The 25081-nt window shown below is 42.5% G+C and overlaps 1 protein-coding gene across 18 annotated transcripts in view; it reads right to left on the bottom strand.

The window, feature by feature from the left end:
• The window catches only part of Afdn (afadin, adherens junction formation factor), a 123838-nt gene extending 101726 nt beyond the window's left edge, over window positions 1–22112 (bottom strand). For 5 of the 18 annotated variants that reach the window (XR_012908164.1, XM_075951359.1, XM_075951366.1 and 2 more), the window contains exon 1: window positions 21852–22112. Coding sequence is in view for 17 of the 18 variants with exons in the window: in XM_075951359.1 (XP_075807474.1) it covers window positions 21852–21956 (105 nt within the window). In the remaining variant the exon portion in view is untranslated. The remainder of the gene's footprint in view (window positions 1–21851) is intronic. The other 13 variants (XM_075951266.1, XM_075951302.1, XM_075951275.1 and 10 more) reach the window with 4 other exon arrangements.
• Window positions 22113–25081: the final 2969 nt, after the last annotated feature.

Genomic DNA, 25081 nt, shown 5'->3' with positions numbered 1-25081 from the left:
TGGTACTTATTAGAATTTTTTAAAAGGTACAAGCTATCAATTACAATCCCGGCTAAGATAATAGTACTTGGGGCACTTAGTGTTCCCTCAGTTTTTCCAGCACCATTTCAAGTAACCTAAAAATAAGGGGAGATATTTCACTGAGTGGCAAACACCAAAATTACTAAAGTATTAAGAAGGAAAAACCAACTGTAAACATAAGAAATCAATATTTTGAGTCAGTGGCACACAACTTTAATCCCAGCACTTGGGAGGCAGAGGCAGGCAGATCTCTGTGATTTTAAGACTAGCCCGGTCTACAACGAGAGCTCCAGGAAAGCCAGAGTTATACAGTGAGATCCTGTCTCAACAGAGAGTGAGAGACAGAAGAGAGAGAGACAGAGATACACAGAGGAAAAAAAATCAGCATTTTTCTTTAAAAAGGTTTTTCAGCAATTATAACAACATCCTAACAGAGAAACAAGCATTTCACTTAGAAAGACAATACAGGTGGCAAGAACTACTCATGAAAAGATGCTCAACCTCAACAATGAGGAAGAAGCTAAAATTCTGAAAATTCTACCTGGCAAGCGGAAGGGGTTAGCTCACACTGTCCAGTGCTAGAAAAGGGCATGCCCACATTGAGGGGTGTAAAGTGGAACAACAATTTGGTAATCCAGCTAACTTTCAGTAAATATAATCCCTAAACTCAATCTACTTGTAGGAATATATTTTATGAAAATACAAGCACAGAAAAGCATACACAGCCTTAATAGTAGCAACTTCAAGACGGCTGGGAAAGGGAGACTTTCAATTTTACTCTAAGGACTTGATTAAAATATCATGAACTAATTTTAATCCACAAAACTCATTAAATGCAGGTTTTTCATATCACTTGTTAGAAGACTCATGATTGCCTCCTCTCTGGAAAACAGGTCATTTACTATTTCCTGGAAAGACCTACATTTTCCCTCACTAGCCACCACTGCAGTCTCTCTCAAGTTGGTCAGATAGTAAAATTTTAACAGATCGGGTACAAAGTGGAACAGTACTCCCAGAGCAAATCAGTATTTTTCATGACATGCTACCAAACCATTAATATATGCAACTAGCTACATGCATTTTATAACATTTTTTGCTTTACTATAAGTTATAAAATGTCTGTGGAAATGGTTATGTAAGTGCAAGGACTAGGGCCTAACTTCTGAAGCTTTAAATAAAAGGCCGCTATTTACTGCAGTTTGTGTATGATCCAATTTCCTAAAACACACATTCTTTAGTCATAGAGGATGTATGTTCTATTTCGCTTTTTTTTTACTGCTATGATAAAACACTGACCAAAAGCAACTTGGGGAAGAAAGAATTTATTTCTTCTTACACTTACATGTCACAGTTTGTCACTGAGCAAAGTGACAGGGACTGAACCAGAGATGAGAAAGAAATCCGCTTGCTTGCTTCTGTGGCTTGCACAACCTGCTTTCTTATGCCACAGTGAGCTGGGCCCTCCCATATCAACCATTAATCAAGAAAATACCCCAGAGACTCGCCTACAAGCCAACCTTATGGAGGCATTTTCTTAACTGAAGCTCCTTTCCAGAAGACCCCTAGCTTGCATTAAGTTGACAAAAAACTGTCACCCGTGTGCATAATGTCCTTGCTCTCAAGTCTCTAAAATGTACAATGTAGAAACCTGCCTTCAAAGTGTTCAGGTTTAGTATAACCCACCACCCGGACGTGTGACTTGTTTGGATACTAATGCTATTCTTCAATCTTGAGAACAAAAACGGCTCTTGTACCTTGTACCTAATGTAAGCAATGTTGCCATGCATTTGATTTCCCCATTGCACCTCTACGTCACTGCAGGGAGAATGTCAGAGATGGTTAAAAGGACAGAGTCTGGGATACTGGGGCAGGGCAAGTCCACAGAGTTCATGTTACATATGAGTATGCTAAGCAGTGATTAGAAGCAAAGGGGCTAATCAAGTTCCTAAGGAGGCCACATATTTTCACACTGGCCAATCTGTACTGCAATCTCAACTCTAGCCATGTGCACTGCAATTTCTGCTGGATCCCCAGGGTTTGGCTTGTTTCCCTCTCTCCTCTACAATACATGCCCTCTTCCAGGACTGTCCACCAAATTCTGACACAGTTTTGATTTAACTTTATTTTTCTGATCAGTTTGTCATTAGTAGATGACAAAAAAACTCTCAATGTAGCAATTTTTTTATTTTTCTAGATACAGTTAAACAAAAATCAAGCCAGCATTTCCTGAGAATATATTCAATTGGTCTCTAGCCTAAAACTGAAAATTGGTCCTAGATCTTGGCACAGGCAAGTCAGCACCTAAGCACTTGTTCTACAGACCATTTAATTCAGACTCTGCGGTGAATCATAGCACTAAGACACGAACAGGGAAATAGAGCCCCATATCTGGAAGTCAGGGAGGACACTGTAGACAGCACTACAAAAAGGAGCTGCTAGACACCAGGTCTCCAACTCCTCTGGAAGGTCCTGGGAGCCAACATAACTAAATTCCTAAGCAGGCGTGAAGTCAATGTATGAACATCGAATGTGCACTATGTCAGCTACCATCAGTACCTGTGTGCTGTGTAATACTTGCCTACTCCATCTCAGACTAACTATATAGTTCTTGGTTTTGTTTTTGTTTTTCTTACTGAAAGAATGAACAAAAGGGTAATAATCCAGGAATAGAACACAACACCAGGAGGAGAGAAAAAGCCCCCTAGGGGCACAGGAAAGAAGATTTTCTAGAAAGAGACTTTAGTGCCATAAAGGAAAATAAAAATAAAAAGAGGAGAAAGTGAAAGAGGGGATAAGGATGTAAGATAGGGAGCAGGGGAGGAGAAGGAGAAAAAAAGCAGTGATCAAAGTCTTTTGTGTGTACCACAATGGGCTCTCAAGAAAGGCAACAGTAGGTTGGCTGGAAGCAAGACAGGCAAAGGTCAAATGAGTGAGAAGCACAAAGAAAAAGGAGACTTCATCAAAGGTCACAGTAGAAATAAAGTATTGTAGTAGTTAGGAGATTTAGCAAATAAATAAAATAAAGGAGGGGGCTTTTAAACTAAAAAACAGTAACAAAACACAGCTAGGTAAAGGTGCTGACATATGCCTGAAATGCTCCAACTCCAAAAGCAGAGACAGGAGGAAAAGGAGCTTCAGGGCTGGTTTGACTAAATAAGAGAACAGAGAATCTATCTCAAAAAAAATGACATCAAACACTTATCTCTGATGTAAGTTTTCATTTGTTGTTTTGGCACGGGGTCTAAATTCATCCAGATGGGTCTATAGTTGACTAAGGCCCAACATGAGGTCCCAATATCAAGGGTCCAATTCTGGAACTGTGGGAATTATAGCCTGCATGCCTGCCTACACAACCTCACTTTGACCAGCACTGGGAAGCGAACCCAGAGAACCTGAAAAAAACAAACCTACCTCGACTGCCTCTCAACAGAACAGGATAAATAAAAACAAAGATGAATGGAGACACGGAAGAAGGAAGAGAAAGTAACAGAACAGAAATGATGGATAGCAGCCAAACCCCACAAGAGCAGCCCACCAAAAATGAAAGGCCAGCCTGGTGTGGCAGGGCACACCTGTAATCCCAGTGCTCAGAAGGCTCAGGGAGGAGGGCTACACAGTAAGACCCTGACTCAATGAACAGGCACTAGTGAAAACGCTCTTTAATAAAACACATCTTTTGAAGTGTTTCCTACAGATACAAAACACACTGGAAATGCATCTGTCAAGGCTCTCTAGAGGAAGAGAACCAATCCAGGTAATATGCATTAAAAGGGATTTTACAAGACTGATTTACACAATACAGTCCAGGTCGTACAACAGTGGCTCAATCACACCAGAGCAGCCACACCTTAGTGCCTCAGGAGTACCAAGCAGAAGGCACTAAAGACCTGGTATATTCCTGGAGAACTGCCAGGTTTCAGTCTACATTAGAAATCCAAAGAAGTTGGGTTATGAACATCAGCAAAAGAATGCAAACGCAGCAGCAGTGACAGCAGTACGGCAGAGGAATCTGCCAGCAAAAGTGATGGCAAGAAGGCAAAGGTTTCTCTTCCACCTCCTTTTATTGGGGCTGCCACTGGATGTTACTGTCTGCATGTAGGAGGGATTTTCTACCTCAAATAACCTATTGAGAAACCCCTGACAGTAGTGCCCCCCCCCCAGCAGTTTGTCTTTATTTGATCCAGATCCAGTTGAGTTGAGAACCAATATTAACCACCACAGGCAACTTCTCTGAAACATGACTGTTCAGTTGGAGCCTCCAGCTTGTCCCTGAACAATCTGGTAAGCCCCATTCCTCCATCCCCCCCAACCCCCCCTCAGAGAATCACCAACAAAGAATAGCATCAAAAAGCCCAGTTCCACATTCTCGACAACTATCGTAACTTCCTCCCCTGTTGCTGCCAACAGTCCAAGTCCCTGCCTAAAGTATGCAACTTCTGACCATACCTGGGCACAAATCCAGCTTGTGACAGACACATCATCACCCCCTCACCTACAACCTATATAATGTCCCTGCTTTAGTTCAGACATGTGGCTTCTCTGGCCTCGATCTCTGGGACTGGAAAACCCACCCAGGAGTTGCTTTGCTCAAATGAACCTGTTGTTATATTTTTCAATTTGGTTTGATCTGGCTCACTCTGTTGGCAGAGAAACCTATTAATGGGGACAGAAAATCTACTAATGACAAACACTATAGGACAGACGGTGATAATAAGCAGCACCACCATGATGCTGAAGTGCTCCAGAGAGTATTAAAGAAGCTTTCAACACAACTAGGTAGTACTTAAGATCAATTTGACAAAACTGCAGTAGGGTGTAGGAAAACTCAGGAGGTATGTCTGCACACTCTAACTTGGACTTCTGGACCACTCCCTCTCAGGATTCTTAAACAGTTCCTCCCTTCCAGCTCATCCACCTGTAGATGTTCTTGAGCTTTCTGCCCTAGGTTTCTTTGTCTCTCTGGCACAACATGTTGGCTATATCTTCCCTGATTCAGTCACCCTGAATCCCTGACTCCCATTACTCTTAACTATCTGAGTATGAAGTTTCTAGGAAACCAACAAGCACCTCAAATTAGATAAATTTTAAAAGAACTTTACTTTCCCACTCCAATTCTAACTTATAACTTACCACATACACATTACTCTAGTTAATGGTATCACCGCATATCTGAGTATTCAAGTAAATGCTGCGATTTCCATAAACTCCTTTCTCTCAAACATTTTCTCCTTACTCTCCTAAGAGTCTGAATTTACTTCTTTATAACCTTCATTTTCTCCTTCCAAGAAAACTGTGATACCTTAACTCATTCAGGATACTGCCTCACACAGTGATGGAGGTGGGTCATTTGTCTATCTGTTGCTTTCACTGGTTAATTAATAAAGAAACTGCTTGGTTTTTGATAGGACAGCAGCTTAGATAGGCAGAGTAGACAGAACAGAATGCTGGGAGAAAGAAGCCGAGTCAGGCAGTCACCATGATTCTCCCACTCCAGACAGACGCAGGTTAAGATCTTTCCTGGTAAGCCAGCTCATGGTGCTACACAGAATATTAGAAATGGGTTAGATCAATATGTAAGAGCTAGCCAATAAGAGGTTAAAACTAATGGGCCAAACAATGTTTAAAAGAATACAGTTTCCATGTAATTATTTCGGAGCATAAGCTAGCTGGCGGCCAGGACCCGGGTGGCAGGAACACAGCCCACGGCTCCCTACAACAACAGAGGCTGGTTTATATGGCCCAGGTCTCCAGCCAGCTCATCACTGGGATGAAGTTTAACTCAATTTACACTCCAGTGTCTTAGCTGGCACCAGTCTCCTCAGTCCCAACTAGACTAGCCACAGTCACGCACACAGATACACAATCATCATGTACACAGACAGACTATATTTCACCTCTAAATTATACTGTGAAAACGACTGGCCCAAAACAATAGCAGCTCTTGCAGTTGTTTCTTTTTTGGTTTGTGTTTGTTTTTTGAGACAGGGCTTCTCTGTGTAGCTCTGGTGGTCCTGGAACTCACTCTATACCAGGCTTGCCTCAATCTCAGATATCCATCTGTCTCTGCCTCCCGAGTGCTGGGTTAAAGAAATGCAGCATCATTGACTGGCTCTGTTTCTTTCTTATAATAATGTCTCACTCTACGGGCAGTTGAAGGCAAGGCTGAGAGAATGAGCCCTACCTGGAACACACTAATCCTTGGGAGACAGCAATGGAAGCACTGCATGGGGCTCGACACTTCTGCTCAGGAACAGCATCTTTCACAGGCTAAAGGAAGTCCCATAGTAAAGCCTGAGAGCCAGAGAAACACACTACAGGTAACTACCTTCGGACTAATCCCCACAACTACCCAGTTTACAAATGCATCCCACATCTCCATACCTAAAAAGACACTTTTTGTAGTTAACCATTTTTGTTCCACTATGTCTTCCACACTAAAATTCAAGCCACACAAGAAAAAGATCCTATGTCAAGTGTTACATTCTCACTTAGTACACATGTAGGCCATGAGTGACCACTAAATGAGTAAACATGAAAATGGAGATGAACAGGGGCATGTGTGTGAGGGGCAGTATCCAGACCTGTCCTGCTATGTACTGCTTTTCTTCTTAGGGAGTAGAGGGTGCATTCCTCGCTCTCTTATTTGAGATCATCAGCTATTTCAGCCCTTCGCTTTTATAAACCAGCATGTAACAAAGTCTGACAAAGAACAGGTTCTCAATCAGTCCTAGTCTGAATGAACAAATGCTAACTGCTCATAGTTTTAGCAGGGCTGAGCCATTACAAACCAAACCAAAGAAAAAGCAACAGAAACACTTACTCATTCTAGGAACTCAGCCTATGATCTAGGTGATGGAGGAAGGTCATTGGTTAAATAAAGAAACTTCCTTGGCCCTGATAGGACAGAAAATTAGGTAGGCGGAGTAAACAGAACAGAATGCTGGGAGGAAGAGGGAGTGAGCTCAGACGCCATGCCTCCCCTGGGCAGACGCGATGAAGCTCCGACCCAGGATGAACATAGACTACAATCTTCCTGGCAAGCACACCTTGGGGTGCTACACACATTAATAGAAATGAGTAATCAAGATATAAGAATTAGCCAGTAAGAAGCTAGAGCTAATGGGCCAGACAGTGTTTAAATGAATACAATTTGTGTGTTGCTATTTCGGGGAATAAGCTAGTCAGGCGGCAGGGAGCCAGGCTGTGGGAAGAGGCCTGCAGCTCCCTCAACATCTAGGTACTAACAACCTCTGAAATTTCTGCTGCTCACCACATCAGTTCATGTATAATAATTTGTAAATAATGTAAATGCTATGATGTAAATCATGAGCGTGGTAATGTACAATCTGCAGCACATCTCAAGAACTGAGCTGGTAATACCAACCACATTAGTAACAAAACACTAATGATGAAAAGTCTGAATACTGAACTAACAAAATACATACAAAATATAACACCTAATGCATCAGAAGTTTATTCCAAAGCTTTGCAAGCTACAAAACGCAGTGTTGGTCATTTAGGTGACACTTGATTCTGTTTAAGTAAAAACTGTATTTTATTCAAGAATATAAATCACAAGAATGAAGAGGCAGATGCTATGTTAAAATAGAAATAAAATTATACACATCTAAAAATACAATTATAGTATTTAATGAGATTTATTCTCATAATAAAACTAAGTATAGTAACACAAATCTTAAATTACTTAGAGATAGAAAGCCTCTTACAAGTATAGTAACACACAATTCTTAAATTACTTAGAGATAGAAAGCCTCTTACTCATAAAAGCATGTAGAAGGCCCTGTCTATCTGCAATTTAAATTTCTACAATTTTAGTGACCTTTGTAAACTACAGCCCAAATAACTGCAGAAATAAACAGTTCTAAGGCTTTGTTTTCTGTGTGCATGCCTGTGTGTAGGTCAGGAGGCCAATGTTTTCCTCAATCCCTCTCCATTTACTTCTGAGATACAGTCTCACACTGAACCTGGAGTTCCCCAATCCAGATTGGCTGACTGGCTGACTGGCAATGAGCGTCAGGGATCTACCTGTCTCCACCCTTCCACCACAGCATTAGGGTGACAAAGGCACACATCTGCACCTAGGTTTGACAGGGGTACTAGGCATTCAAACTCACTTCTTCGTGCTCTTATAGCAAGCCCATTACCAACTGAGCTAACTCCCTGTCCAAATCATAATTTTTAAATTGCAAATGGTACCAGGTGTGGTAGCACACACCTTTAATCCCAGCACTTGGGAGACAGGCAGGAAGATCTCTGTGAGTTTGAGGCCAGTCTGGTCTATAGAATTCCAGAACAGCAAGAGCTACACAAAGAAACCCTGTCTAGAAAAACAAAACAAAACAAAACAACAACAAAATTATAAGTGGTCCTGAGTCCTACCCAGGACCTGAACTGTATCTTGGGTTTACACACTACACATACTTTTGCCTGTCATTTAGTAGCCATGTCCATTATCAAGTGTATTAGTATGGTACTAAATGTTTAAGTAATCCTAACTTTAGTTAATAATGACCTCAAAATGCAGATTTTTACTTAGTGTCTTAAACAATTATTATTGTTGTTAATTTCTGTGCACAATCTATACACTAACCTGTCATAGATGTGTGCATAAAAAGAGAGTATACATGTATTTGGTACCATCCCTGGCTTTTAGGGCTCCACTGTAGAATTCCTAATGAATCCCTATCTTACACAAGAAAAACAAAAATCATCAGTGGAATGAAGTTTCAACAGTTCACCCTTAAGCCTGCCATGTATGAAATTTCTTCTCTTTTGGAATGGCTCACATCCACTCTGTAGATAGTAAGAATCTGCTAGTCACAATCAAATTACTGCCTATAAACAATTTTTCTAAAATTCAAATGTCACCTGAAGAAAACTGATATATGATATATACTATAGTTTTATGAAATCAAATTAGTTAAGCCTTAGCAGAAAGGAGAATCAGGATCTCTATGAGTCACAGAAGAAGAGATTGTGGTTTTCAGTTGAGAGCAAGCAAGCTGGGCCAGGTACTGAAGCAGCACAGTCAGAGGAAAGGGTCTAATGAGTTGCTGCACAGATCCCCGCAGGAACTGACAGCACTCACTGCCCCAGGAGTACAGGAAAGCTTTCAGCAGAGCTATAAAGTTTTGCTCACACTTTCATCACCTATACAATCCGGCTGCTGTGTTAGGGACACAGAAACTCCATACTCTGCCTGTAGTTAGTAAAATATGACATGTATCATCTCGGCTGCCAAAGAAAGTAATCTGCCTCAAAGAAAGATCGTAATATAACTTTGGAAGGCAAAATAAAAATCAATATACTATGGACTGCCATCATCTTGATGGCAGGCGCCGGGCGGTGCTGGCACACGCCTTTAATCCCAGCACCTGGGAGGCAGAGGCAGGCGGTGAGTTTGAGGCCAGCCTGGTCTACAAGAGCTAGTTCCAGGACAGGCTCCAAAGCTACAGAGAAACCCTGCCTTGGAAAAAAAAAAAAAAAAGATGGCTTGGTGGGCAAAGGTGCCTGCCATCAACCTGATGATCTGAGTTCAATCTAGGAACCCACAGGGTTAAAGGAAAATTGCCTCCTGAACGAAGTTGTCCTCTAACTTTCAAATGTGACATGGCATGTACTCCCTTGCACATGAACACGTGCGCTCATTCACATGTGCATACACACACAATAAATAAATACGTAATTAAAAAAAAATCAATACACTTAGCCAGGTGTGTTGGCACGTGCCTTTAATCCTGACACTTGGGAGGCAGAAGCAGACAGGCCAACGTGGTCTATAAAGCAAGTTCCAGAACAAACAGGGCTGTTACAAAGAAAAACCCAGTCATGAAAACACCAAATATAAATAAATAACCACTCACACACATGTGTAAAATGTGTCTATATGTGTACACAGAACATGAGTTAAAGAGACATGCTATTGCATCCTGTCTATAATTCTTCCTGAACATTCAGTTCAAAATTATTTATTAATAAGTTACCTTCCTATAAAACTTTTAACACTGCTTTTAGATTGCAAACATACTAATTAACAGCCAATGTAGTCAGACTACCTGCTGAATCGCTTGCTACTACATGACTGACTGGCTGTGTCCCCTTGCACAGTTCTTTATTCACTCATTCACAAGTGGGAATAGCAATGGCCACCCCCCAAGGACCCCGTGAGAACACAGAAAGCACTCACAGCAGCAATGACACAGTGGGCCTCATAAAGTATAGGCTGTCATTACCAGAATAACCTGGGTTTGTTCTAATGACTAAATTCTTAACAGAGATGCAGCCAAAAAATATGAGTCATCATCACTAGCTAAAATGGAAATGATTAACCAGATATAACATGTACTCTCCCATTCCTAAACAAAATAAAATCCTGCAAGAAAGTCTGAAATGCAATAAAGAATTTCTTCAGACAGCATACTACTGGATAATTTGTTATCTTTGTTTCTATTAGTATTTTTCAAATATCTAAAACATGTATTTTACAATAGAAAGAAAACAAACACCTTTAAATACATAGCTTAATACAATGGAGACCCACTAGTAACTTCAGGTCTAACAAATTCAAGAGTACTCTCAAACCATCAGCCATAAGTATTTTCAATGTTTTTCCTGATTTAATACTCATAAAAAATTACATTCATCCTGGATATTCCCCCCTAAACAATCTCATGAATGTAATTTTTTTTAAAAAAAATTAAGCTGTAATCAGAAAAATTGGCATAAAAATCACATTAACTGTATCATGAATTCAACAAGGTCATCTTTGCCAAACTTGACAGTTTTAAACACTGGAAGCCCTAAACATTACATACAGTAAAATCACTGTCCATGGTACTTATGGCAGGCTCCTCCTCTTAGATAAATGGGAGCTTAACTGACCTAAAGAAGCATTATTACAAATTCACGTCCTCAGTGAATTAAGACCTGCTGTCTGATTGTATTACCCTTTTAAATTAGTGTTTAATAATAAGCATTTTTCACTGTTTGAAAGTACTATGTCATTAATACAGTTCAGTAATACTGTATATAATATCAAATGTAACAGGTATCCAAATAGCCAAAGAAACTTATACATACCCAGGAATCAACAATATAATATACTGCTGAATATACTGTTGAGAAATAAGTTTGCCACTAGATAAAAAATAAGAGAATATTAGATTCTGCTAGTCAGAAATCAAAATATTAAAATTCCAAACGTTCATGATAGCTTTTGGCTGTCTTTGCTTGTATCTGTCTTTCTCTCAAGACTTAGTCTAAGAGAAAAAAGGACATGTCTAGAGCCAGCCAAGACTTGGGCATAACTCAGGTTCTCTACTTAGGAAAAACGAATAAAAGGTCAGTTTAGCCAGATGGTGGTGACCTACACCTTTAATCCTAGTGGGGGGTGGTGGTGGTGTATGACTCAGAGAGGCAGGCAGATCTCTTGAGTTCAAGGCCAGCCAGTCTAGAGACAGAGTTCCGGAGCTACACAATGAAACCTTATCTTCTTGTCTAGAAATCACAGCCCGTCAGAAAAGAAAAGGAGAAAGAGAAAGAGAAAAAGGTCAGCTTTTTTGTCCTATTCTGATATGAGTGTGGGGGTGTGTAGTTGCCTGTTTTCTAATGAAAGGGAAGAAGATATGGATTTGGGAGGGTTGGGTGGGGAGGGAGGGAGGATCTGGGGAGGGGGGTTGAGGAAGGAGAAATCATGATCAGAATATATATATCAATTAGAAAAAAAAGGTCACCCAAGTGCTAGAACTCATAGTTAAGTCTCAGACAGGAAATTCAGCACCCTACTTAAACCACGCTGACACGACATTGCTGCTCTCTGTTCCCCGTGCACTCTTGAAAATGGGCCTGGGACTAAAAAGAACACACACAGGACTGATCTGGGTCATATCCACAAATGGGTTAGAATAATAAACCTTTATGTTTACGACTGTGGCTAGGTGTGGCCAGTATTACTGAATAACAAGAATATGTTAAAAAAAAAAAGCTTGCATTGTATCACTAATAGCTAAAAATTAAAATGGAGTAAAATAAAACACAGAAGTGAGGAAACTTGTCTAAAATTAATGTTGTAATCCACTCTCCCATAAGCCTTATACTCATTTAAAATATACATTTACACTATAGCCCCACTTGAAAATGTCATGCACAGAAATCAAATTTTAGAATACTTATCATCATCATCTGCTGTGGGAAATGCCTTCAACCAATAGCCTTTAAGATACCGGCCCTCTTTGGGTGTGGTTCCATGTACTATAAATGCAGACAAAATGCATGCTTGGGCCTCTTGGCTGCTGGGTTTGGTTCCAGTTCCCAGCACTCACCGAGGACTGCAGATGGCTACTCTTTCTGTGAGTTTATCCCCAGATAAATAAACCCTTGTTACACTCCATTCTGAGCTATTGTGGAACTCTTTTGTACACCAACAAATTGGTGCCCAACGTGGGGCCCAAACCCACATCCCTGAGATTAGGAGTCTCATGTTCTACCAGCTGAGCTCATCATCGCTAGTGCTAGGGATTAAATCAAAGATTTTGTGCACACTAGGCAAGCACTTTATCACTGAGCTTTGTGTCCAGCCTTAAGACAAAAAATATATATATATAGCCATCTCTAAATATTTTTTTTAGGGCATAGCTTTTAAATTGTAGTCCCCCCAAACCTTGGAGTATTCTATGGCTCTTTCAGGCCATGTAAATAAATTATTTTTGTAACAGACAGTACTGGCCTCTCCCGCGTGTTAACATTTATACAAGTGGCCAAAAACTGCAATGAGTAAAACACCAATGGGACAGGAAATATCCAAAGTAACTACATAAAAACAAAGTTTCTGTACAGCAAAGGATACAATCAGCAGAATTAACAGCCCGTTGAATGGAAGAAAATCTTGACCAGCTATTCCAGACAAGAGGCTAGTATCCAGAATTTATAGAGTTGTAGAAATTAAACACCAAGGAAACAAAACCTCCAATCAACAGATGATGAATAGATGGTTTAAAAAAATACAAATGGCCAATAACTGTTTTTATAATGATCAATATCCCTAGTCATCAGAGAAACGCAAATTAAAACTACTTTTGAGATACTGCTTCACCTCAGTCAGAATGGCATCATTAACAAATCTGACAATGGGGCTAGAGAGATAGCTGAGAGCACTGGTTCCTCTTCTAGAGGACCCGGGTTCAAGTCCCAGCACCCACATGGCCGCTCATAACTGTCTGTAACTCCAGTTCAAGAGGATCTGACACCCTCACAGAGACATACACACAGGCAAAACACCCAATGCATATGAGATAATAATAATAAACCAAATCTGACAGTAAGTACTGGAGAGCATGTAAAGGAAACCTTTATTCACTAGGTAGCGGTATAAACTAATACAGCCACTGTGAAAATCAGTTTGGAAATTACTAAAAAAATTCAAAGTAGAACTATTATCTGGCCCAGCTCTTCCTCTCCTGGCTGTACACCCAGAAGTCCAGACCTCATCACAGAGATATCTGCACCCATTTTTTTCTGTTGCCTTATTCACTATAGCAAGGAAATGGAACCAGCACAGCTTTCCCAGCGACAGTGAATGGACAATGAAAATATGGTATACATAAAAAATAAAATACTTCTCAAGCCAGGCAGTGGTGGTGCACACCTTTAATCCCAGCACCCAAGGGGCAGAGGCAGGAGGATCTCTGTGAGTTCGATGCCAGCCTGGTCTACAAAGCTAGTTCCAGGACAGGCTTCAAAGCTACAGAGAAACCTTGTCTCAAAAAAAAAAAAAAAAGAAAGAAAGAAAAGAAAAGAAAGAAAGAAATGAAGTCTAGGACAGGCTCCAAAACTACAGAGAAACCCTATCTCAAAAAACCTAAATAAAAAACAATAAAATAAAATACGTCTCAGCTTTAGAGAAAAATTAAGTTTGTAATTTTATAGAAATTTGGATGGAATTAGAATATTAAATGAGGTCCCATACCTTCAGCAAGAAAAAAAGCTGCATATTCCCTTCTCACCTGTGGACTCTAGACAAGACTATTTGTACATGTATGGGTGTGAGAAATCCTTCTATGTGTTGCTTTTGTTGATTAATGAAAAAAGAAACTGCCTTGGCCTGTTGATAAGGCAAAACTTAGGTAAGCAGGGATATCTAAACAGAATGCTGGGAGGAAGAAGGCAGAGTCAGAGAGACGCCATGGAGCCACCAGAGTAAGACATGCAGAAACTTTGCCGGTAAGCCACTGCCACGTGGCAATACACAGGTTAATGGAGATGGGTTAAATTAAGATGTAGGGGTTAGCCCATAAGAAGCTAGAGCTAATAGGCCAAGGAGTGATTTAATTAAAACAGTTTCTGTGTGGTTATTTAGGTTCTGGGCAGCCAGGACAAACAAGCAACTTCCTCACTACACATGTAAACAAATATACCTGTGGGTACACTATAGCATGAAGGAAAGAGAACAAGAAAGGCTAAATGTGGGGATGAGGAAGGACTGAATGCAGGTAATGGATACAAGTTATGAAAGAACTAGTCTAACTCTGTTGCAGATTTTTTGGTTTTGGTGGTGGCTAAGTACATAAACTATATACAATACTGAAAATGTAAAATTTAATGTGGGACTTTGCAGCTTCTGTTCCAGATGCTGATTCTAACTATATATTAAATTCATGAAGTTAGCCGGGCGATGGTGGCGCACGCCTTTAATCCCAGCACTCGGGAGGCAGAGGCAGGCGGATCTTTGTGAGTTCGAGACCAGCCTGGTCTACAGAGCTAGTTCCAGGACAGGCTCCAAAGCCACAGAGAAACCCTGTCTCGAAAAAAACAAAAATAAATAAATAAATAAATAAATTCATGAAGTTGTACAGACTTTGGATCTGGTTAATTTGCGTGTGTAATATTTAAAATTATTTGTAAGTTTCTTTTATAATTAACTTCATCAAAACATAAAGAAAAAGAAAACAGGTCTTCTACAAAGCACCGCTCAAATGTATAAAATGAACAAGTTCTCCAAGGATTAACAGGAATGCAAAGGGCAGCATTTACCTGCTTTTTTTAAAACGTTGATTTTTTAATTTAAATTTTTAATTTTTTTTACTATTTTATGTGTACATATCTTATTTTACATTTTATGCTTGTATGTCTGTGCAGTACATGTGTGCAGTGCATCACAGGAGACATAAGAGGGCATCAGATCCATTGGAATTAACAGTTACAGAAGATTGTGAGCTGCCACGTAGGTGCTAGGATTCAAACCCAAGTCCTCTGGAAGAGCAGCCAAACTCTTAACCACTGAGCCATCTTTCCAACCCTGTTTGATTTCCTTCAAGAGAGCACATGAAACCAAGCAGCAGAGAACCAGGAGCTGCAATTCTGAACAAGCACAAGAACGACTCCTAGCCAGCGAGGAAGGCAAACAGTGAATGGGCATTCTTCTCATCAGTCATCATTAAGCAAGCCGAACTCTTCTACTCTGAAAACCAGACATCTTCTTAAGTGGCACTCTCTGGAACACAGCTTCCCAACCTGGAAACAACGTATGGCACGTTCCTCGACACAAAGCTGGACCCCACTGAAGTGTATCCTCAGTATGACTCCATCTTAGCAAAATACAAACCGGTTTTACACACACACACACACACACACACACAACCGGTTTTACACACACACACACACACACACACACACACACACACACACAACCGGTTTTACACACACACACACACACACACACACACACACACACACACACACACACACACACACACACACACACAGTCTGTGAACGGGGTCTGGAACTGCCTGTCTAACAAGTTCAGAAGTCCATTATACACTACTGAAGAGTTGAGAGAAGCAGTGCTAGTCTATGCCTGGTGTCCTGTTGTCATTAACAACAACCAGTTTAAGTCACACAGTGTTCAGAATAGTGACCCTCCTGCGGTGTAATGGTATTCACAAGGTAAAGCATATATTCAATCAATTTCTGAGTCTCTAAATAATTTCAATCCTGACACATGCCTGTAAACTTGAATTATGTAGTCTCGTATTCTTCCACTTTTAGGCTCACTTACATTAGGAAACTACTCTCCAACATTATAAGAAGTGTTCTGTCTAGCTGCTTAGTTTCACTTTGTGAAGTATATTCACTCTCTAAATTATATGCTATGGGTCATTAACATATGCAAAACTGGAGGTGAATTTTTGTTGTTATTGTTGCTAGAATAAAATTCAAGTCAGAGATGGAGAAAGAAATCTAAGCCAGATAACCTGAGACCAGCAATCACAGTCAGTCGCCCTTGCTATCTCCCAGACTGCTTTAATCCAGCTCTCAACTCATTAAGTGCTTGCAATTAAAACTGTTTTCAGAGCTCATATTTTTCTGGGTTTTATTTTATAATATCTACATGTATGTAATAAGGTATCTTGGGGAGAGGGCATGAATTTAAACATTAAATTTATTTGTTTAATTTATGTTACACCTTATAAACAGAGCCTACCTATAATTCTATACAATATTCTCCTTGTGCCTACATTTTTACTACCATCTGTCATATTAGGTCAGATGTTGATTTTTCCACTTGTGGTAGCATGTTAGCATTCAGACTGTTTTGGATTCCAGAGCATTTTGGACTTTGGATTTCGAATTGAGCAGAGATGTTAAGAAAAATGTGCTCGTGAATAAACAAAGTCCAGCCTTAATAGCACGCACACACCTACCATCAACTCCCAGGGAGAGAGACTACCCAGGGATCTTCAGGCCTTATTAGAATATCACTGTTAGCAAACACTTAACCTACCCAGAACAGATAAAGAATCACTGGGATGTTTGTAGCTTGTATGTAGGTATGTATGCTACATGTGTAGGAACACTTCCTACATCTATCTTACAAGTATAAATGCAAGCCAAGCACAAATACCAATGCTTGCTTGTTCTAGGCAATTTCTAGGTAAATGAGCTAAGTCTACATATAAGCTCTGCTAGCCAAACTTCTCAACAACCAGTGCTCTCCCTAATGTGGAAATAACTTTCAATTATTAAGGCACTACAGTTTTTAGCATAGATTTCCCTTTTATAATAACAGAAAATAAGTTTATATCTAAATAATTATTATATCATTTTCTGACATTACCCCAAAGTTCAAGTCTGGTAAAACTGTTTAAAAACAAGTTACCCTATGCACCAGAATAATAACCAATGTCTAGCAATAATGCTCTACAGATTACAATTACTCAATTCACCCATAATAACATAACAGTAAACTTGTTTTTTTTTCAATATGAAGGCCAACGTCTAGCGATAGTCTAATGTTATCATTTAATCAGTTAAAATTCCATAAAAATATACAGTTACAAAATATTCCACTGGTCCAACAAACTGCACTCATTTTCACTGGCATAGAACAATGAATTAAAACTGGTCTAAATGCCGTTCTAACCTATGTACCTAAGCAGTCACCACTATACCAGTGCTGTGCGTAGGCTGCCAAGCACCAGTTTAAGAGGACAAGGTAAGTGATGTCCCTGCTCCATAACTGCTGCAGAACAGACTGCTGCAAACTTACCAGTAACAAAGCTCCCAGAAAACAAGGAGCTACAGAAACCTTCCACAACAGTTCAGCGTCATTCTGACATGAAGAAACTTTGTCATTGCAGGCCCTACTGCTATGGCACTCTGTAAAATCAGACACCACAAGATGTCAGCTGCTAATTCTCAAACCCCCTTCCCGCATCTGGTATGGAGAACTGCTATGGGGATGCTTGCAGAAGGCCAGTGACACCTAACTGGTTGGTATGTCTGAAGACACCAACCTGACCCAGACAGCCATCTAGCATGCTGCAGGAGTACAGAATTTAAGAACTGCCACCATGGGAAACATTTCCTTGTGAACATCATTTTTCTCTTCTTCTCATTACCAACTGTTCTGGTTTCCCCCCCCCCCCCCATGGAGTCAAACAGTACCTAAGTATATGATTGTAAGTGGGAAAACAGGGAGTATAAATCAGGCACTGGCAGTTCTCCAACTTCCACTTATGTGTGAATTTCAAACAGAAATGGGGGTATAAAGCATTTACACAAGTCAGAAAGTTTGGGAAAACTCTTCCCCACCCCCCACTATAGCACCAAGGCTAATCAGAGCTACTTAGGGAGATTCTGTCTCAAACAGCAACAATAAAAAAAATAACAGGATGGCCAAGCTCTTTAATTCCAGGATTTGAAAGACAGAAGCAGGCAAATCTCTATAAGTTTGAGGTCAGCCTAATCTACATAACATATTAAGTTCCAGGACAGCTAGGGCTGTTACATAGGGAAAAAAAAAATCAGAAAAGAAAAAAAAAGGAACTAAAGAAAGAAAAGAAACAACAGGATGCCTATAAATATTTAATCTTAAAAACCACCTGTTTCACTTACAGTTACAAGAAAGATTTTTATCAGTACCAATACTTAAACTACCACTGTTCCCTTAAAAATCTCAAATATAATTAGATAGTATGACAAAGCATCATTACAACCTAAGCAAGCATCAGTCTAGAATAAAGATGTAGCTATAATAAGCTATGCAATTAGCACACTCACTTCCTAGTCCACCTCTGACAGCAATCTCCAAGTTATTTTTTGCACACATCTTTCAGGTAATATCATCACATGACTTCTAAGATTAATCAAGGAATCAGAATGAATCATGTTCACCGACAATAAAGCATATGTGGGTGTCCACACAAATTGTGGGCTATTTTTCCTCCAGAGGGGAAAAAAAAACATAATAAACAAATGACCAAAAGGTATCACATGAAGTTAAAAAACTCAGTAACTTAGCAAAGCTTATCAGTATAAGCTTTATGCAAAAGAATAAAACAAATCTTTATTACGTAAACCATTTTCAATAAACTTTTACAAGCATCTACCACATATTTTGTCACGAATAAAGGCATACACAAAGAAAACCGTAGTAAGTATTCCTTTCCACACATTTCTTACTTTTATGTAATGAGAGGGAGAAAACCCAGTAAGTTTGATGACAACTCTTGGTGAGGCCCTCCTCTGAAGAGCCACAGGGGTACTCTGCCATCATAAATCATCAGATATCCCAAAAGCAATGAAGCCCTAACTTGAAAAGAAAGAGTCCGAAAATGCTTCGAGAACATGTTTATTAGCTTCTACGGTGGTCAAGTTATTAATTCAGCTTAACATCAGTCTCCCAGCCATAAAACATTAACACTCTGCGTAGATCGTGAACTCTTTATTTTCATCAAGTACCTAGGACCAAGTAAGGGAATGACTGAAAAGTCGTCAACGGCAACTTGCTGGTTCCTTCAAAGTGCCCCTTTACACTAAAAGATGAGCGGGAAGGAAAAGTCAAACTTATCAAGGATGGTGCCAAAACATATTCTAATTTTCTTTAAAAGTAGATATAATTATAGAAAGCAAAGAATTATCAGCAGTGATCAAAGCTGCCAGGCACCAAGTCCCAGATGACTGATGGAGTTTAAATGTGGTAACAGATACTGAACACTATACCAAACATAAGCAAACAGAAGAAAAAACTCACCATACTCTTACAAACATAAGACTGACCAACTAAACAAATATAAGGCCTAACTCTTCCACAAATCAACTTCTGCAGTGAAGCTGAAAAATGTTTACTGAATATCTACTAAGAGTTGGTATAATATCTATCCTCTTGTAGAAGATTGCTTGATTTATAACAGCCAGATGGAATAAAAAGCAAGCATTAGATGGCAAAATTATTCTGAAGCTTTGACAAACCAGGCTGAATGCACTGGCCTAAGACTGCCTTAGAGGACTGAATTTACTTTCATGATGTAATGTGTTAAGCTTAAAGCTCTGCTTCAAATTGAAGAACAGAATGATTTTAATAGTATCCAAAAATTCGCCAAAAAAAAAAAATAAAACAAATGTGAGCTAGCCATTATATAACAATAAAGCTAAGAAAAATTAAATTAGACATTTTTGGAAAAAAAACTTCATTATGAAAAGCTTTCAATTACAAGTCATTTCTAAAAATGGAAATGTTCAGATGTGAGGATAATGTAATATGAAAAAGATAATCTTGTTTTTTAAAGTCTTTTAATTTTTTTAACTATCTACACAACTCTTCATCTGCAGAATCACCTGGGGAGGGGAGAGGCCTCCCAAAAAGCGTGCCAACTTTAATAACTGCTCATATCTTCAAAACGAAATAAGTTTCAACTTAATGCTTATACAGTAGATCAAGTTAAATCGAATAATTTATCTGAAATTCTTTAAAGTTAATGCCTCAATTTAAGACTAAAACTTGAGCTGACTGCTACTTCTCGACTGAAAAGACGCCTTTTAACCATACTTAATAACTCTCAAAAAAAGAAAATCCACATGCCTAGCAATATTCTACCTCCAAATTTTATCCTGCCATTAAAAAAGATCAAGCTAATTTATTTTGAAAGACAAGATAATGTTGAAACTAAATTACTAGATGGTTCCTTTCTAAAGAGCCTCTATGAATGAACACTAACTACACAGTAAATTTGCTTACTAAAACGTAACTCGTAAAATCATTATAGAAGATGAATTATGAATCAGGAGTAACTTAACATCGGTGTTCAAATTGGCAACCTGAACCTAATAATTTACCTTAGCTTGTCAATTAGGGCTCGAGAGGAAGGGCTCTAACTAGGTCAAGTGTGCTCACAAGAAGGTGAGACAAGCCTTCCTCCACAGGCAACACTAAGTCAAAAGGTGAAAGCCAAGATTCAATCTGGAGAGATGGTTCCAATCTACAAACACGTTTTCGCGGCTAAGCGCTGCTGTAGTCAAACAAGCACCTTCTTTTTATAACAAATCACAACTAGAGCTATTTCCTGATCAGCACAAATCCTAGATAAAGTGTGGGCTGGTGTAGTGGAAGTCCGCCTCAATCATCCCCGCTGTCACAGAGGCTTCCCGCCAGCCAGCCAGCGCCGTCCGCACCATCCCTCGGGTACGAGGCGGCGAGAAACCTGCCTCCACCCGACCCCACCCCCAGAATCGCCCCGAACTCCTCCCGCGGCTCGGAGACGACCAGCCGCCGCCGTACCGTGCCGGAGCCGGGGTGCCCCGCCGCCCTGCCCCGCCGGGCCCGGGTGCACGCGCGCAGTGGGCGCCCGGGGCTCAGACCGCCGCGAGCACCGGCCGGTCACGTGCCGGGCGCGGAGGGGGGGCAGAGATCCGCGTCCCGACACTAGGAAGACGCCATCAAAGACACTGGCCGCGGCGACGAGGGACACGTCCGCCCCGGGGCGCGGGGGACCCCGCATGGGAGGGCAGCCCTCGGCCCGCAGCGGGCCGCGTGGGGGAGGTGGGGCCCGGGAGGCACAGGTGGGTTGTGCGGGCACAGGTGGGCGGCCAGGTGGAGTCCTGTGGGCTCTGAGAACACGGGGACCCGCCTAGAACGGGTCTCGGTGACACAGGTGGGGTCTGCGGACACACGTGGGTGGCGGAGGGGGGGGGTCCCAGAGACACGCGTGCAGCCCCAGGTGCGTCGCCGGGCGCAGGTGGCCAGCCCGCCCGCTCCGCGGGCCACCGAGCCGCCTCGGACCCCGCCCGGGCGGCGGGGCGCGGAAAGAGGCGACAAGGACGACCGGCCCCCTAGGGACCCTGCCGGCCAGCACGGTGGGCGGAGGCCGAGGGGGACAGGGCCGCGGGCGAGGGCGGGTCTGGCGGGCGGGCGGGCGAGCCGGCGGGGGAGGGGCGGCCGCGGGACCCCGCTGCGCTCTGCCTCCCTCCGCGTCGCCGGCCTGCGCGCGCCCCCTCCCTCCCCTCGCCCGGCGGCGGCGGCGGCCGCGGCGCTTACCTCGGTCGGCTGGCTGATCTCGAACAGGTCCAGCCGGTTGGCGTTCCAATGGTGAATGATGTCGGCCAGCTTCCGCCGCTCCTCGTCGCGGCCACCCGCCGACATGGTCGCGGCCGCTTCTCCTCCTCCTCCTCCTCCTGTTCACGGGCGGCCGGGCCAGAACACCGCAGGCCGCCTCACCCACCACAGCCGCCGCCGCGGCCACTGCCTCCGCCGCCCGCGCGTCCTCCGCCGGGCTCGGCCCGCGTCCGGCCAGCGCCGCCTCCCTCAGCCCGCCTCAGCCGCGGCCGGTGCGCCGAGCGCCGCCCCCCCCCCGCCCGCCGCCGCCGTGCGCGCCGGCCGTGCGCGTCCCCGTGCGCGTGCGCGCCGCGCACCTCGGCGCCGCTCCGCTAGGTGCTGCTGCGTGGCCGCGCGCTCGGGGCTGGGGCTGGGGGGGTCGGGGGCGCGCCGGGAGTCCGCGCGCTCGGCGCCGTGTGCCGGCGTTCCGAGCCCTCGCGACCGCGGGGTTCCGGACCGGAGCGGCTGGGTCCCGACTGGAGCCACTGGGTTCTACGAGCGCGCCGGGTCCGCCCTGAGCAGGCTGAGGTGTGGCGGGCTGCCGGGCGGCGCGGCGTCCTGACGGCTGGGGCGGGCCCGGAGCTGCCGAGCCGGGTGGACAGGTGGGCGTGGGCAAGCGGGGCCGGAGGAACTGGCTGGCCGTCCCGCCGCGGCCCTGACCCCTGGGGGTGCACTGGCTGCCGGGGTCAGATGCTTGCTGACCTTTCTCCGGAGGAAAGATAAATTATTATGGTTGTGGGTGAGCGTCAGTGCAAATGTTTTCCCGAGTCCTCCTCAGGCTCCGGGTGCTGTTTGAATCCCCCGCATTCCTCAGCCCTGGGCAGGGAGCAGCAGCGGCCTTTGTGTCTCCGGGGAGCGCATGCCACCTCGGAGGAGACAGCGGACCAGAGTTAAAGAACAGGGAGGACATTAGCGTGAGTTGTTTTTTGTTTTTTTAAAATCTTTTAAAGGGTCCCAGTGAACCTAGAAACGTAAAACTTAACTTCAACAGCAAATGTGGGTTTTACAGACGTCTGTTTCTTTGTCTTTTTCATGCCCTCCTCCCTGCCAAAAATATTTGTTCGCTGGAGAGCATATCTCGAAAGAGCTATTTACCCCCAATCATCCAGGTAAAATTGATTCTGGCATTCTCTGTGACATGCTGGAAGGAAGAGCCCTTACCGAGGCTGAAAGTGATACGCCCTATTTGACGCGGCCTCTTTATGTTCGCTGTCACCGTTTCCAGTGTGAAGATGTGTTTTCTCTCTGCCAGTTGGATTTCTTCCTTTGTGGGCGAGAAGAGCATCTGCCCCCCATGCTTTGTCTGCTCCGCGATGGCCCTAGCACAGCAGAGCTACATAAGGACGCTTTTCAGTCCAGGAGCCGGGCATTGAACTCGTGCCATGGGGAATGAATTCTTCAATAGACCCCTCGGCCTCTGCTGGAAGTTAAAGAGGGGCGGTTTGCAGGGAAGCATATGTGAGCGAATGTGTCTTCCTGTCCTGGTGTTCCGTTCTTTTGTGCCTTTAAGTTCTCCTGCTTCTGTGTGGACTCGTTTTTTATTGCAGTGAGTTCCCTGGTGGCAATGCAGCTCAGGACCCTTGCCAGCCTACACACACACACACACACACACACACACACACACACACAATGTAGCGCCTACTGATAGCAGCAGTGTAAACTGATTCTGACAGTTGAGAGCTTTATTCCTGCTGTGCAATGACTGGCTCTTACAGAATTAGTTTGCAAAGCTAGCAATTAGATAACTAATGTCCATAGTACTGTATTGCTAAAGGGAAAATCCAGTTACTAGAAATCAAGTATGGACTCCACAGAGTTGTTTTTTATGGGAAATGTGTGTGTGTGTGTGTGCGTGTGCGTGTAGAGAAGCCACTGCACAATGGAGGGTTTACAGATGGCTCTAAGTCACTGTCAGTTATCACTGGATTCTGGTTTACTTAAAGGCTCCATCTATATCAGTAAATCGGTTCCCAAACTATAGTTCATAGTAACTCATTAGTTAATTGATAAAGGCTTAAAAGCAGTCTGAAATATCCAAAATACCTGTGATTCTCAGTCATAAATGCTCCAAGAACTATTTTGTGTTTAGCCAAAAAAAAAAAAAGCTTTAGGTTGAACCATTCCTCCAATAATTGTCATTGAGACACAAGGATAGTGGGGAGTGGTTGCCCAGGCCTCTGCTCCAAGAATAGGGATGTGGGGTAGGAAGATCAGGACTTATATAAGTTCAAGAAAAAGAAAACGTTACCAAAATAATACTCTGAATCATGTGTTGTGATATCCCATGTAAGAATAAACAGACATGGCCATCATGATAGTCATAATCCCCAAACTGAATATGAGGGACAGGGACTTAGGCTGGAAGATTGCAAATCCTTGGGCAACTTGGGAAAACCATGTCTCAAAATCAGGGTTTACTGAGGCTGTGGTTGAGCGGTACAGAGGTTCTAACACACATGAGACCCTGGGCTCTGTCATCGTATTGGAAAAAGAAGTATGCCTAAAGAAAGTCAAATGGTGTGTAAAAATAAAATCATGATCCTTCTTGGTTGATAGCACGATGACTGGTCAGGCATGATGGCGTGATACAGAAAAGAAGGAGAAAAGCCTAAGATTCTGTGAGTTCTGCTAACCACATCCGTACAGAAACAGAACCGGTAAAGGGTGATTGTGTGTGACACCAGAGAAGGCTGCCCTGGATGAGGCAACTTTATAATCTGCTGATCGGTTTTGAATTTATTTCCACTTTATATTTAGCTCCTGATCTCCCCTTCTAAATGTGTTAAAATGGTTATATATAAGAACCATCAGTTAGCTTTTTGTTTTGTTTTTCTCTCTTTTTTGACAGTCTCCTGCATCTCAGGCTGGCCTTGTCATTAAGTAGCCAAAGATGACTTGACCTTCTAACCCTCCTCCCTTTGTTCTCCAGAATAGTAGACTGTGGGAGGGGTGTCACCACTTCCAGCTTATGCAGTGCTGGGGGTTTGAACACTTGGCTTCCTGTATGCCTGGCAAGTCCTCTGCCAACTGAACTACATCCCTAGCCTTTTGAAATTTATTTTTAATAAAGTATTTTTAAAAACCAAATTCTACAACCAACAATATGCAATAAACCTTTGTCTGCCTCAATGCGCACAAGCCCCAGAAAATAAAAAGAACCAGGAACAAGATTA

Source organism: Microtus pennsylvanicus, chromosome 1 (genome assembly GCF_037038515.1).
Source record: "Microtus pennsylvanicus isolate mMicPen1 chromosome 1, mMicPen1.hap1, whole genome shotgun sequence".
In the NCBI taxonomy this organism is placed as follows: domain Eukaryota; kingdom Metazoa; phylum Chordata; class Mammalia; order Rodentia; family Cricetidae; genus Microtus; species Microtus pennsylvanicus.
Note: the sequence above shows the minus strand (reverse complement) of the source record. Positions and strands in the feature narration are given on the sequence as shown.